Below are 12,909 nucleotides of genomic sequence, written 5' to 3'. Positions count from 1 at the left end.
TTTAGCAGCAAGCAGACACTCGAGAACGCCCGCATTCCCCTTGGCCAGCAGATGTACTCTTGGGCGTGTGCCACACGCACAGATGCACGCGTGATAGCAGCAACATAAAATGAGGCCTCCGAGGTGCAGCGCGCCAAGGACGCAGAAATAGTCACAGTAAGAAGCGTTCAATAAGCTGCAGTATGGGACGTGCACTCGACTCTGCTTCTTTGCGGCGTTTGGGTGAGAACTACAACAGCAACTGCAGAAAGCAGCGAGAGGGCGCACAGGACACAGACGCACAGAACTGCAATGAATAAAACGCTAGCAACCACACAATCGACAGTGAAGCGAGAAGAGAAAGACGGGGCGAGGTGTGTGTGGAGGGCAGAGCAGCACGCGGTCATGGCGAAGGGCGAAAAAAAAAGAGAGAGGAGATGTGACTTCAGCTGACGAGCTGAAAACGATGTGTGCACCGCCGCAAAGACTTCAGAAACATACACGTACATTCCCACAACCACTCGCACAGAATCTGCAGCCTGAGACGGAGATCCAGTTGACTGGTGGTGGTGGGATGGGGAGGGGTGGCGGCGACATCCCCTCACGAGATCGCCCAAACAAAAACAGAGAAAAAGACCACGGTCACAAGAGGCGACGATGCCACCCCCACCCTCACCGGTGATCCTCTCAGGCGCCTACCCTTGAATGATGGCCGGCGATCTCGAACTAAGACACCGTTCCTTTTCTGTTTGCTTGCCTTCTTCAACGTGCATCGGATATGCCAGGCGCCCCCCCCTCCCTTCCCAACAAATCAGCGAGCATACGCACGCACAACCACAGATCCACCTTGCCTCTGCTGCACCACGGCTATCCCAAGCAGCAGGGCCAACCAACACCGCTTGGCGCCACCCAGCCCACTGCAATGCCACCACGTACACCGCAGGCTAAGCCCAGAGCGACGCTCGACATCACCGCAACGCCGCGAATGCCAAAAAAAACAGCAGGCGGGTGTGTACACCTGTTGAAATGGTCGACACGATGCGTAGTGAGCCGGCACACACGTGATCACCACGGCCGCACGTCTCTTCGGCACGGCCCCGCAACGACCTGTCCGCCGACACCACGAGTCCGCCACCCCGTACCCCCGACGGCAGGCTGCGCAGGCCGCTCGGCTTCTCCACAAAGAGTCGGTACTGGGCTCTGTGATGCCACAGACTGAGGTGACCGGCATCATCAAGAACGAGAGAGCACAAAAAGGAAAACCGCAAAGGAAGTATCGAGGGGCGAGACGAATAAGGCACACACAGCACCATGTGAGCCGAGCGTGCACATGCATGCATGCTTGTGGCTAGCGGCAGAGGAGGTTGGGGAGGGGGGAGGGGGAGGGGGAAGGCTCCGTGCGCATGCACTGTCTACAGTGTAAATGGCGGCTTGTACGAGGGACAGCCTGAGTTGACAGGTTGCTGCAGTGATGGCGGTGGATACTGGTACGCATTCGTCTGCTGCGGTGGTGGTGGTGGCGGCTGCACCACTGGTACGGAGGCCATGGTGCTGACTTGATCGTACGACGGCGGAAGAGGCGGCTCCTGCTGAAGCGGTGGCAGCTGCATGGCCGGGGGAGGGTACTGGTATGCCGCGGACGGTGCTGGGGCCATGTGGTGGTACTCATGTTGCTGTGGCGGCGGCTGGTACAGCGGCTGGTGCGACTGCTGCGGTGGCTGAGGTGGCTGCTGGAGCAGAGGCGACGGTGGGTACTGGTATGCGGGCTGCTGCGCCACTTGCTGCTCCAGCGAGGCAATCTGCTGCTGTAGGATTTCTTGGCGCCGCCGCGATTCGGCGATTTGGCTCTCCGCATCTTGCATCTGGCTCATCTTTGCCGCGATCTGCTCATCCAGACGGCTCTGCACCTCCTGCGCCTGAAGCTCGCGACTCATCGTGTAGGACTTGGCGTTTCTGAGAGTGGCCTCGATTTCGTCTACGGCCTTGGAGCCGTACTGCACCATGCTGGCAAAGTCCTTCATGAGTTCCTGATAGATGGAGCAAGCGTTTTCGAGCCCGTTAGACACCTTCTGAACCTCTGCAGAGATAGGGTCAGTGCTCTGTAGAGTGCCAATCTGCTCCATCAGCTCCTCGACCTTGGGAACCAGTTCCCGCTCTTGCCGCACCTTTTCGTTCACCTTCTCGATCACGTCCGAGATGTCTTTGGAGGCCTTCTCCAGTATCGCGCTGCGCTGCGTCGACTCGACGGAGGAAATGCCGAAAACGACGTCGTCAGACTCCAGCTTATCGTGCAGCACTTTTTCCTCTGCCGCTTGCTCGCTCTCAATGCGCATCTTCGCCTCCACTAACTCCTTCAGCTTCGCCACTAACTCCATGACCTTGCCTGACTGCTGGCGTGCCTCCTTGGTCTCCACGAACGGCATCAGCGCGTCCAAATCGGCGATCGGCCAGTCCAGGCGTGCGATGTTGCGCATGTTCTCCTCTAGTGTCTTCTTCGCCTCGTTGAACGGCGTCACTAACCACTGCTGCAGGCCCTTCTCGTGCTCGCTGATGGCGGCCGAGATGGTGCAGTAGTCTGGTGTTTGGTCGGAGGCGGGGTACACGGCACGCCACATCTTCTCCCCATAAGCCTCGACATAGCGCCTATCTGTCATCTTGTCCTTCTCCAACTCCGCGCTCACCTCCTTCAGCTTGCTATCCGCGACTTGGTACATTTCACTGCACGTGTTCACGTTGCTCATGAGGATGTCGGTCACGCTGTAGGTGGCCCCACTTGGGCTCTTGTTCTCCTCGCGCAGCTTCAGAATGCTCGAGCGCAGCGGCTCCGGCACGCGGCCGCGACCCTCGAACTCGCCAGACATTGCCTGAATGGCCGCCACCACCCCCAGTGTCTGCAACTTCGTCTGCGTGCTCTTGCGCGCGTGGGCGGCGGCGGCGGTGCACACATTGACCAGGTTGCGCTGCTTCTCGCGCCAGGTGCTCACTGTCTTCGCGATGTGCGCGGGAACGATCCCGAAAAAGGGGTCTTCGCCGCGCGTCGACACAAAACGCACAAAACTCGGGTGCTCCGTTGCGGTGCCAAGTGAGCGGGGCAACCCCTCCGGCTCCGGTACTTCCTTCGGAATGCGTGCGAAGTAGACGGACGTGTTTGCTTTCTCCGCCTTGTCCTCGGCGGTGTTGGCGCTGGTGACGATGCTGTTGACCCACACCGTCAGCGACTGCGTCGTCATGCGGGGCAGCTTCAATAGGTGCGCCTTTGCCTTTCGGTAGTGCGCGATGGCCACGCCCATCTCACCTTCTTCATTCTTGACGCCGAGGTGAAGGTGGGCGCGTGCCTTGAAGATGCAGACGTTGGCATCGAGGTGGGCCTCGACCTCCTTCGCGTTGGCAGCCTTCTTCGTCAGCCATACCGAGGTCTTGAAGGACGAGAGAACGTCCTCATACTGTTTCGCCGCCTCCGCGGCCATCTTGGAGAGCACATCGTGCTTTCCTTTCATTGTCTCCTCTGCCTTGAGGTAGGCGCAGTGGTGAGCCTGGGCGAGACACAGCCGCGTGAGCATCGCCAGTGAGTGCCGCTTCATGTCGCCCTTCGTGAGCTGGTCCGGTGGCAGACGATCCAGCATCGAGGTGACCATTTCGTAGTAGCCGGCAGCGTTCTGGAAGTGCTTGTACGCCTCCTTCACATCATCCATGGACCCTGTGTGCGCCTGCGTCACCGCTACGTACACGTACGAGGCGGCTAGGTTGTACACGCAGCTCACCAGCTCCGAGTTCGAATTCGTGCTCTCATACTTTGTTGATTCATCGAAGCTGTCACACCAGACGAACTTTAGGTTTTTGCTCACGTGCCCGCTGTGCAGCGGCAGATGGGCCTGAGCTTGCCCTACCAGGCGGCAGTAACGCAGCAGTGTGTGCTTGATGAAGCTCTCATTCGGCGTCCGCTTCGACTCATGGAGGGTGCACGTCTTCACGATCGTGTTGTGGTATGCCGCCATGGATTTGATGGCGTCATCGACGGAGGTCGTGTTGTTGCTCGAGTGGTACGTGGCAATGTACCGCGAGCACAGCGACCAGTCCGGGACGTCCTTTTCGCCGAGGCGGAACGGCACGAATATAAACCGGTCCGGCGTGTGATTCAGCGCCTCCGAGCCTGACATTGCGAAGATTGAGCGACAGCGGGTGCGAGGGCAGGGCTTGGCGATCGAGTGAGCACAATCGTGATGGCGGTAGAGACGCAGCGGAGAGCGTGGAGGTAGTGAAGGGTTCGAGCACTAAGACTATGTGCTTTAGAGGTGTTGGGGGGGGGCAACAGGCGCGACGACAGACAGAGAGCGCACAAGGAGAAATGGCAAACCAAACAACCAAATATGAAAAACAAAAAAGGACGCAACAGTAATAAAGGAATTGGAGGGGATGGAGAGGGACTGGTGGCGGCCGTGGTGATGGAAGCAACCATGCCACGGAGAGAGTGTGGGGTGGGGCAGGGGAGGTGGGTGAGGGCCCGCACACACACAGACACACAGAAACGCGCACGCGCAGACACACGTGCGAGAGGCGAACACCAGGGATAAAAGGCCCAGCTAGAAATTTTTTTTTTCGGTTGTTCGATGGACAGCAACGACGACAATCGACGAATTGGTTCCAACAACAACAAAAAAAAACGAAAAAGGGTGAGATTTTAGAAACGCGCGCGTGTATGTGTGTGTGTGTGTGTGTGGATGCAAGCAGTTACCTGAGCAGATTGACTGTGACAGCGATGGAGGAGTCGGTTGAGGAAGGGAAGCGAGGGCCCAGCGAGAGCATCAGCCAAGAAACGCAAACGGTGAAAGGAAAGATAAAAAAGAGTTGAGGGTGCCGGAGAGAGAGAGAGTGGGAGTGAGAGTGGCAGAGACAAATACACAGAGCGAGCTCAGCAAACCCGTACAGGCACGAAAACGAAAACCACCACTGCACACGACAAGATGCGCTTGAGTCCGTGGACAGAGTAGCGCGTTGGCGGTGGACATGGAGGCTGCGCCGAGTTCTGCTCCCACCGCCAAGTCACGGCGCGTGTGTGGGCGAGGCGAAACACGACTAGGTGGGTGGAACGGACAAGCACACAGAGATCCACCCGACTGCGGTCGAGCGCAGCAGTAGCACTCCTTTCGGATAACCTCACGGGTGAAGGACAAAACTAGTGGAGCGACTCTGGCAAAAGCACGCTTCATTCTAACACATGTCTATTTTGAGACTACATGCAAGCTTGAGAGTGGCACGGTCATGCAACCTTTCAGCTTCTCCCTGCTCTACCCGCTCTCTCTTCGCTGCAATACAAGGTACACGCGCGGTGAAGCGGGGCAGGTGAGCAAGGTCGTCGCACGGCAAGCAGCAGCCGTGGGCCTTTTACTACATCTCAGGCGCGCACAATCAGACACAAGCACGCAAACACACCTTCGCACCCGCATCCTTCCTTTCACTCGTCACCGCGCCGTACATAAAGCGAAAAGGGAGAAGATCTATGTACATTCAACTGGGGCGGTGTATCACTCGGTCCTGCCATCTGCAGACCTGCAATGCGCAGACACAATCGCCAAGGTGCGAAGAGATGGAAGAAAGCACGACGAGGGCACTTCGGCGTGGAGGTGCGGAAGAACATGGACGGGAAACCTCAGCACGCTTCGCACTACTGTCATGCCGCACCGCGGTAACCCCCACGCAGTAGTGGGGAGGCAGAAGCCACACGAATACCCCGACATCATCAGCCACTCACACGCAGACGCACAGAGATACACCAAGAAGATAAACGAAAAGGCAAGTGCGGACTCCGTCGCCGAGCATCGGGGGAAGGGGGTCTGCGGCGAAGGTCAGGAGGCGCGCCACACGGCTGCTTCAAGCGACTCAGGCGGCCGACTCCAACTCCATGTGTTCAAGTTCCTTCTGATGCAGCTTCTCCACCATCTCCAGGAACTCCTCATCGCGCTGAGGGTCCTGAGCGTACGGGTTGTCCAAATCTCTCGAGTCCGCTGCCTCCTTGTCTGGCCGACGCTCGACGAGTAATGGGTCATCCGGCTCACTCTTCTCCTTCCCGGACACCCCAGCCACTCCGCTGCTCGACGCCGTCTGCGCAATCGTGCCGCGCAGCCGTGCCGCTGCACCTTGGAGACCAAAGCGATCGATCTCAGACTGTCGCTCGGACCAGCGCCAGTCGTAGTAGGCGACGCGCCGCGTCTCACGCTCAAGCATAGCGCGCATGTACTTCCTCTCTCCGCTGGACGCGCGCGACAACGCCGGGGGCAGGACGTACCAGTGAAAAGAGCCGAGGTTGGTGCCGAGCAGCAGCTGCTGCGAGTACCGACGTGTCACGCGGTGCGGCAACGGCTGGAAGGCGATGGATGTGATGGCATCCTGAACTAAGTGATGTGTCAGCATCGGTTCGGGGTTTCGGTCGAGCAGGTCCCACACTTCCACCATGCCATTGCCCGTGCCGATGATAATGAGCCCGGGGCGGGCTGGAGACCAAGCCGCACACATGACACTCCCAAGCCTCTGCGGGCATTCGTACAGCGGCATGAGAAGCCCATAGCGCCAAACCTTGAAGCAGCCATCACCGCAGGTCAGATACACGTCGCCAATCGTCGGGTGCTGTTGCACGGAGTAGACGGGCCCGGCGTGCGCCACCGGCACCACCGACCGCACGAACCGCGTGTCTTTCGTGTACCCGAAGGTGGGGACGACGATAGAGGATCGCCGCTCGTGCTGAGTGATCATGGAACAGAACCCAAGCTCGCCGTCAGCGCTGGCGACCGCAGCCGCATAGGAAGGGGCCTCATCCACTGTGCATCCGCTCAAGAAGAAGCGGAAACCCGGCATCTCGCCTGTGCCATCCGGCTTCGTCAGCTGATAGCGCAGCAGCGGCACCCACGGCTGCTCGCCTCCGCCGCTGCGGCTTTGATGCTTTATCTTGCGCAGTTTATCCTGCGGCAGATACTGCGGGCGCGTGTCCCACACAAGCATCGTGCCGTCTTCGCTGATGGTGACAAACTGGTGGGTCTCCTTCACGACCGTCTGCTTGCCGTCAAAGCCGAACTCAAGGCTGTCGGGCAGCCACTGCAGGTCATGCACCGGGCCCTGGTGCGACAGCTCGACGCGCGACTGCTGAAACGGCTGCAGACAAGGCACCTGAACATCGCCGTCGGCCTCGAGGCTAACACCCTTAAGGCTGTCCGGCATGCGAGGCACCTCGCCCACCTCCCGAAACTCTCCTGTCTCCCCGCCACCACCGTCCACAGCGGCAGCCGCTGCCGTGTTGGATTTCTGCTTCTGTTTGTGCTGTCTCGCACTGGAAAAGAAGCTGGCGACGTCGGCCTTGCTGAGATCCCAGAGAAAAACCTGGCCGTTGAGGGAGCCGCCGGCAACCAAGTTGGGCTCCGATGGATGGAAGTGGAGCACCTGGACCTCCTCTGGGGCCTCGAGCAAGTAGCGGGGATGCATCGGGTCGCTCAAGTCCCACACAAGGGAGACGCTGCTCTCACATCGCCGATTCGCCTGCAGCCGCTCTGGCAACGTCTGCAAGCCGATCGAGGCGACGCAGACAAAGTGATCGCGCTTCCGGCCGCTGCGCCAGCTCACCCCGCTCACCTTCCGCCCTTTCGTGGAGCTGTGGACGTAATTGGCTTTCTCGATCAGGACCAACTCGTCATGCGTGGCGATGACGGCGTCGTCTTCGGTGAAGTTGCGAAAGTCGTCGGTGTAGATGGGAATCTGGTAGTTCTGCGTCAAGCAGAGCAGAGTGCGCGGGAGGACCTTCTCCATAAACGCGCAGAGGTTCGGCTGCTCCTCCTTCGGCGGCGGCAGGTGCCGGATACACGCGTCCACGACTGTCGGCTCCGCCTGCGCCACCGCGTTCACGCGCCGGGCATGGTGCGTTTGCGTCGAGGCCACCGTTCGCCGTGGTACGGCCTGCACGCCGGTGTCCACCTCGTCGTGCATCACCTCGTAAAGTGGGTTGTCGACGGATCGCAGGTCGCGGCTGTCCTCGCTCGCCTCCTTTGTGACGTAGTTCTTGTGCGCCGAGGTGCGGTGACGCAGAATGGCGTGCCGCGCAACCTCGAAGTGGACCGTGATGGGTAGGCGACTCGGTATGGCCGGAGCACCTACAGCGTCTTTGTCAGATCGCTTTCTAATTTCCTTCTCGCTGCCTTGACTCATCCAAGTGCCCTGTGGCACGACGACGCGAAGCTCTTCAGCGAGTTGAAGCAGCTCCTTGGTGACGAGCTCAATCGGTGCAGCTGGGGCAGCTGCTGCGCTGCCAGAGGCAGCGGACGCCGCCGTGGTGGCCGCGGTAGCTGCCGTCGCCACGAAGACATCGGAAGCTAGTTTCGCAGGATGCGGGGCCAACACCTTTGGCACAGCGGTCGCTGACATGATTGAGTTGATTCGTCGCTGAGATGCTCTACGTGCGCGTAATCTAGTGCGCTGCTGGGTCCACGTCCAGCAAAACTAAACATGGATACAAGTGGAGGCACCCGCGCCGTCGGTTCGGTGTAAGAGAGAGCGAGAGCGGAAGAGGCGAGGTGGCAGGGATGAAATGAGGCCGAGTGAATGTGAGAAGCCACGGGTGACACTGAGCGATTTTCGTTCAGGGCAGAGCAGCGCGCGCGTCGCCACCATTGACCAGCGAAAAGAGCAAAAACGTGTGACTGCCTCTTCCTTCCACGCCGCCGGCGACACGACGCAAAAGTCACCGCGACGATATGGACACAAGTGAGTTGCATCAAAAAGAGCTGAAGGCAAGAGGAAGAAGGAGGGGGTCGGGCGAGCAGTTTGCCCCACAGAGCCCAGCTGCCTCCACGCTTGGCTTCGCCCATGAGCTTTTGCCCCTCGCTCTGCGTTTTCATCGCACTCTCTCTCGCACCCGTGCAAAGCCCTCGGAAGGAGGAACGAATGGGGGTGTCGGAGAGAAGCGAGGAACCCCCAAGAGCTGTCTGCGCATTTTTTCTTCGATGCGTCCACTCTCTGCCACGTAGCATGAGCGTAGCGGCACTCGACCCCCGGCCCGGCCACGGGCCCCATCCGCGTAGTGCCGAGCAGACGTAGACACGCGCGCATTGCAGCAGTGTGCACCCGACTCAGCCATCTGAGCACGGCCTCTGCCCCAAACCTCTGCCCTCAACCCATGCTTCGCAGGCAGCCGCACAGCCGCTCCCCCGCCACGCTGGTCGCCACCCCTGGTGCATCCGCCTCGGGGGCGGCACGCAGGCTGCGTACCACCAGTGGCCAGCGCGAGGGCCGGATGGGATGCGTTCGAGTCGCCATGACGCTCTGCCTAGCACATGGGTGGCACAAGCATGTTCGCTGTCGCAGGTCGCTCCCACGCCACGCCATCCAGGGCCTGGCCGCCGACATCCGTAGCAATGAGTCGCTCTCACCTCCCCACGTCGCGGGTGCCTGACCCTGTCATCACCAGAAGGGGTTCGGCATTCGGCAGGGATAAAGAGAGGGGTGCTTGGCTTCCCTACACAGAGTGGGAGTATTCAGCACTGGATACCACGCACGGAGAGGGGTGTCCCCCCATGTTATCGGGGGATGCCCACATGTCAAGCAAAGACGCGATATCCACCGCAGCGTACCCGCGTCACGCGTACTCGTGTTTTCCCCGGAGACACGCACTCGCACGACTATGCTCTCTTGAGATCCATCCCATCTCGTGCGTGTCTTCCGTTTGCCAGAGAAGCAAACGAACAGCGACCGAAGAGAAACGGTGGCGCGCACACCTACCGTCCACACGCGCGCTACCAGTGCCGCAGGCTGCAACAACAACCCCCCTCCCGCCCCACGTACACACACACACACATGCGCCTCACCGCGACAGCAGCATGTCCAACCCCGTCGCTCACGCTCACCTGGGCGAAACTGCTCCCGGTGCTTAACAGCGCGTGAGACGTTCACCCGACCTCGTGTAAAAACGCGCCATCAACAAGACAAACACGCCTACGTGCACGTTCCTCAAGCGCTCAAGGGTTCGCTCTTTGCAGGAATACCGTTCGTGCGCGAGCTCGCTACGCCGTTCCGCCGAGTTCGTTGTTAATGCTGGTGAGGGGTGACACGCTCGATGGGGCCTCTTCGGCGTTATTGGCTCACCGATGCTATCTACTCACCCTGATCCTCATCACCGCCGTTTCTCACAGCTCACCGCCGCAATCTATGCTTGCCACAGCAACGTCTTGTGTACCTCATACGTACCTACCCAGATACGACGAGATCGCTAATTCGTTTTTTTCGCCACTGCGCCCATTATATGCCACCCACGAGCAAGTCAGCAAGCATGCACACGCACAACCACGGCTCCACCTTGCCTCTGCTGCACCACAGCAGCACCCTCTGGTCGCCAAGGACGCACTGCCTGCCGTGGGCATCGGGGTCATGCGTCGTGCCGGCTCTCCTTGCCCTTCCCCGTCCCTTCCTCTGCTACGTGCTGCGCGACGGGTGCCACACAGGCCTGGGTGGCATGCATGCCTCGATCCAACACGGGCCGCGTCCAGAGCCATGCTCGAGGGCGGAAGCGGTGGCGTCTGCCTTGCGGGCAGTAGAGGGGCTACCCAGGCGCATGTCGGATGAGCTCAGGAAGGGGGTTGGCCACCTTCAGGTCATGGCCCTCCGAGACCCTGCGTACTCTGCCTGTGTGCCCCAGGCGTTGTCCTCTCAGCCGCTTCCAGCCGCGGCATCCCGCAATGCGGTGTGGGGACTCGCCACATGGGAGCCTGGAGGGCTCCGTGGTGAGCGTCGGGGTGCTCTCCCCATGCTCCCCGCATCTGTGCCTCATCGGTGCAGACGCGGTCGGGTGTAGGGGACGCCGCATATCTCGCACACATGCGCTTCTGGGTTGATTCGTATGGCCCTCTTCGCGCCTCCTATCGTCAGTCACTCTTGCCCTTCCGATATCGGGATGCCTTTGTCTGGATGGCACACACATCACGCCAGCTGTGCTTCACAGCGCCGGCGCACAGTTATAGCGAATTTCGCATCGTGGTATACGGTTTCGGACGACGTTTGCCGCCTCGGGCGGCCTGGTGTCTTCATCTGCCATTTCCGGCGATGCCGTGGAAGGCGTGTCCGGCCGGCTTGCACGCATGCGCCGCGACAGGTTCGAGCTGTCATTGAGTCCATGGCTGCATGAGGTATACCACGTTCACCTGAATCCGCTTGTCTTTCACAGGAATGAGTAAGCCAAGCGGAAAAGGCCGGTGCGCACGCACGAGTGTGCGCAGAGAGAGCTCACAACCTGTCGCTCTGCAGGGGCACAGCGGGTGTGAAGTGAAGCGACAGACACCCACCGCTGCAGAAAAGCAAAGTGCGGACAGGTGCCCGCACAGGACTGACCGAGTACGACCTACAGTCGTCTCGTGAGCTCAGCGTCTTCATTCATCTGGTGCGGAACGGCTGCCGCCAAGAATCTCTTGTGGTTGCGTGCTGCATCGCGCATGCCAGTCTCGGGGGATGTCAGCCTGCCGTCTGTGGCCGGTGGTCAAGTCCGTAACCCACACAGCAGGCGTCGACTCCTCGGGTATGGCGGATCCGGCTAGCTTGTCAGCTTTGCTGTTGTGTTCTAGCCCACAATGGCCGCAGACAAGCTGAAATGAGAGTTGCACGCGACCGCTGCGCACGAGGGAGGTGTGTGTGAGGGCGGGGCTCCGAAGAGGTCGGCGCCTGCATGCCCGTGCGAGAGCTGCCAGAGTGCTGCGACGGTACCGGGATCCGGCGTGCACACCTCCCCCGTCAAGCGCGCAGGGTAGCCCCCTCGCATGGCTGAGGAGGGTCGCAGTCATTGGCGGTGCCCCGCACCGAAGAGTGTGCTCCTCTGTTAGGGGACGCTCAGCTCCGCGACGTCATCCAGCCTTCAGTGTTCCACCGCCTCCACAGAGGGTGAGATGCCCTGTGATGCGGTCATCACAGAAGGCGTGGTGCAGTCCTGGTGTCCTGATGCGCTGCACACCCGGCGAGCCCACCACGATGACGGAGAGGAGAGGGCCTCGGACAGACCCTTTTGGGGCTCCGTGAGTGTAAAGCTGTTCATCTTCGGTCTCTTCTCGTGGAAGCGAGCGAAGACGCAACAATCGCCTGAGAAATCCATGATCCAGTGAGTACAGTGCGGGTCTACGCTGAGCTTGTGTCGTGCCATGGTGTACAGGGTCGAACGTGCAAGCGCAAAGTCCGCAAAGGCTGCGCCTGTCTTGGCACCTCGCTGGCGCTGAGCTGTCTGGTGGAGAAACAAGTCGAGGCGAGTCTACGGTGGGGCGCGGTGAGGGTGGAAGCGAGGCTGCTGTGGCTGGGGCCTTTCTTCCACATGGTGCTGACACCATTCGTTCGAGTAGCTTGCAAAGATGGCTGGTTAGCGCCACAGGGGCGGTAGGACGCGGCTCATGTCGAGGTTGCGAAAGGGAACCAGAAAAACAGCAAAACGAAAGCGACGAAGGAATCCTCGACTGGAGAGAAAGACACACAAACACACACACACACACACACACACCATACACACACACACACACATACACACACACACACATACACACACACACACACACACACACACATACATACACACACATACACACACACACAAACGCGCGTTATCGGTGGCGGCAGGAGAGGAGAAAGCCGAGGTGGGAGACAGAGGTGAATGGAGGAGGGATGGGGCTGCGAGGAGATCTTACATACAGTAGTGCACCTGTGGGTCCCTCCGCACGGCTGGCGAGACGCTGCCCGTCTGCATCCCTGCCTTTCTAGTACGCCACAAAGTCCATATCCACACAAAGAGAGGCTTCCCCGCACTGCTTTATGTGAGTGCATTGACACATGCACGATAACCAAACAAAACGAGGGGAGGTCGCTGGTATCAACGTGTATAACGACAACATGCCGACAACAGGCCACACAGTGGGTGAAGCGCCAAGA

General features: G+C 59.9%; 2 protein-coding genes across 2 annotated transcripts; both read right to left on the bottom strand.

Annotated features, from left to right (window-relative positions):
* Positions 1 to 1,391: 1,391 nt before the first annotated feature.
* Positions 1,392 to 4,136, bottom strand: LMJF_27_1640 (conserved hypothetical protein; the record flags this gene model as incomplete). Its single annotated transcript, XM_003721924.1, has 1 exon — positions 1,392 to 4,136. The coding sequence occupies one exon, from the start codon at positions 4,134 to 4,136 to the stop codon at positions 1,392 to 1,394; it is 2,745 nt and encodes a 914-aa protein (XP_003721972.1).
* A 1,720-nt stretch (positions 4,137 to 5,856) lies between these two features.
* On the bottom strand, positions 5,857 to 8,382 carry LMJF_27_1630 (conserved hypothetical protein; the record flags this gene model as incomplete). The annotated part of the gene is made up of 1 exon (XM_003721923.1): positions 5,857 to 8,382. One exon carries the CDS (start codon positions 8,380 to 8,382, stop codon positions 5,857 to 5,859), a length of 2,526 nt encoding a protein of 841 aa, XP_003721971.1.
* Positions 8,383 to 12,909: the final 4,527 nt, after the last annotated feature.

The sequence above is a fragment of the Leishmania major genome, chromosome 27 (genome assembly GCF_000002725.2).
Source record: "Leishmania major strain Friedlin complete genome, chromosome 27".
In the NCBI taxonomy this organism is placed as follows: Eukaryota; Euglenozoa; class Kinetoplastea; order Trypanosomatida; family Trypanosomatidae; genus Leishmania; species Leishmania major.
This window is presented reverse-complemented; position numbering and strand designations above follow the sequence as displayed.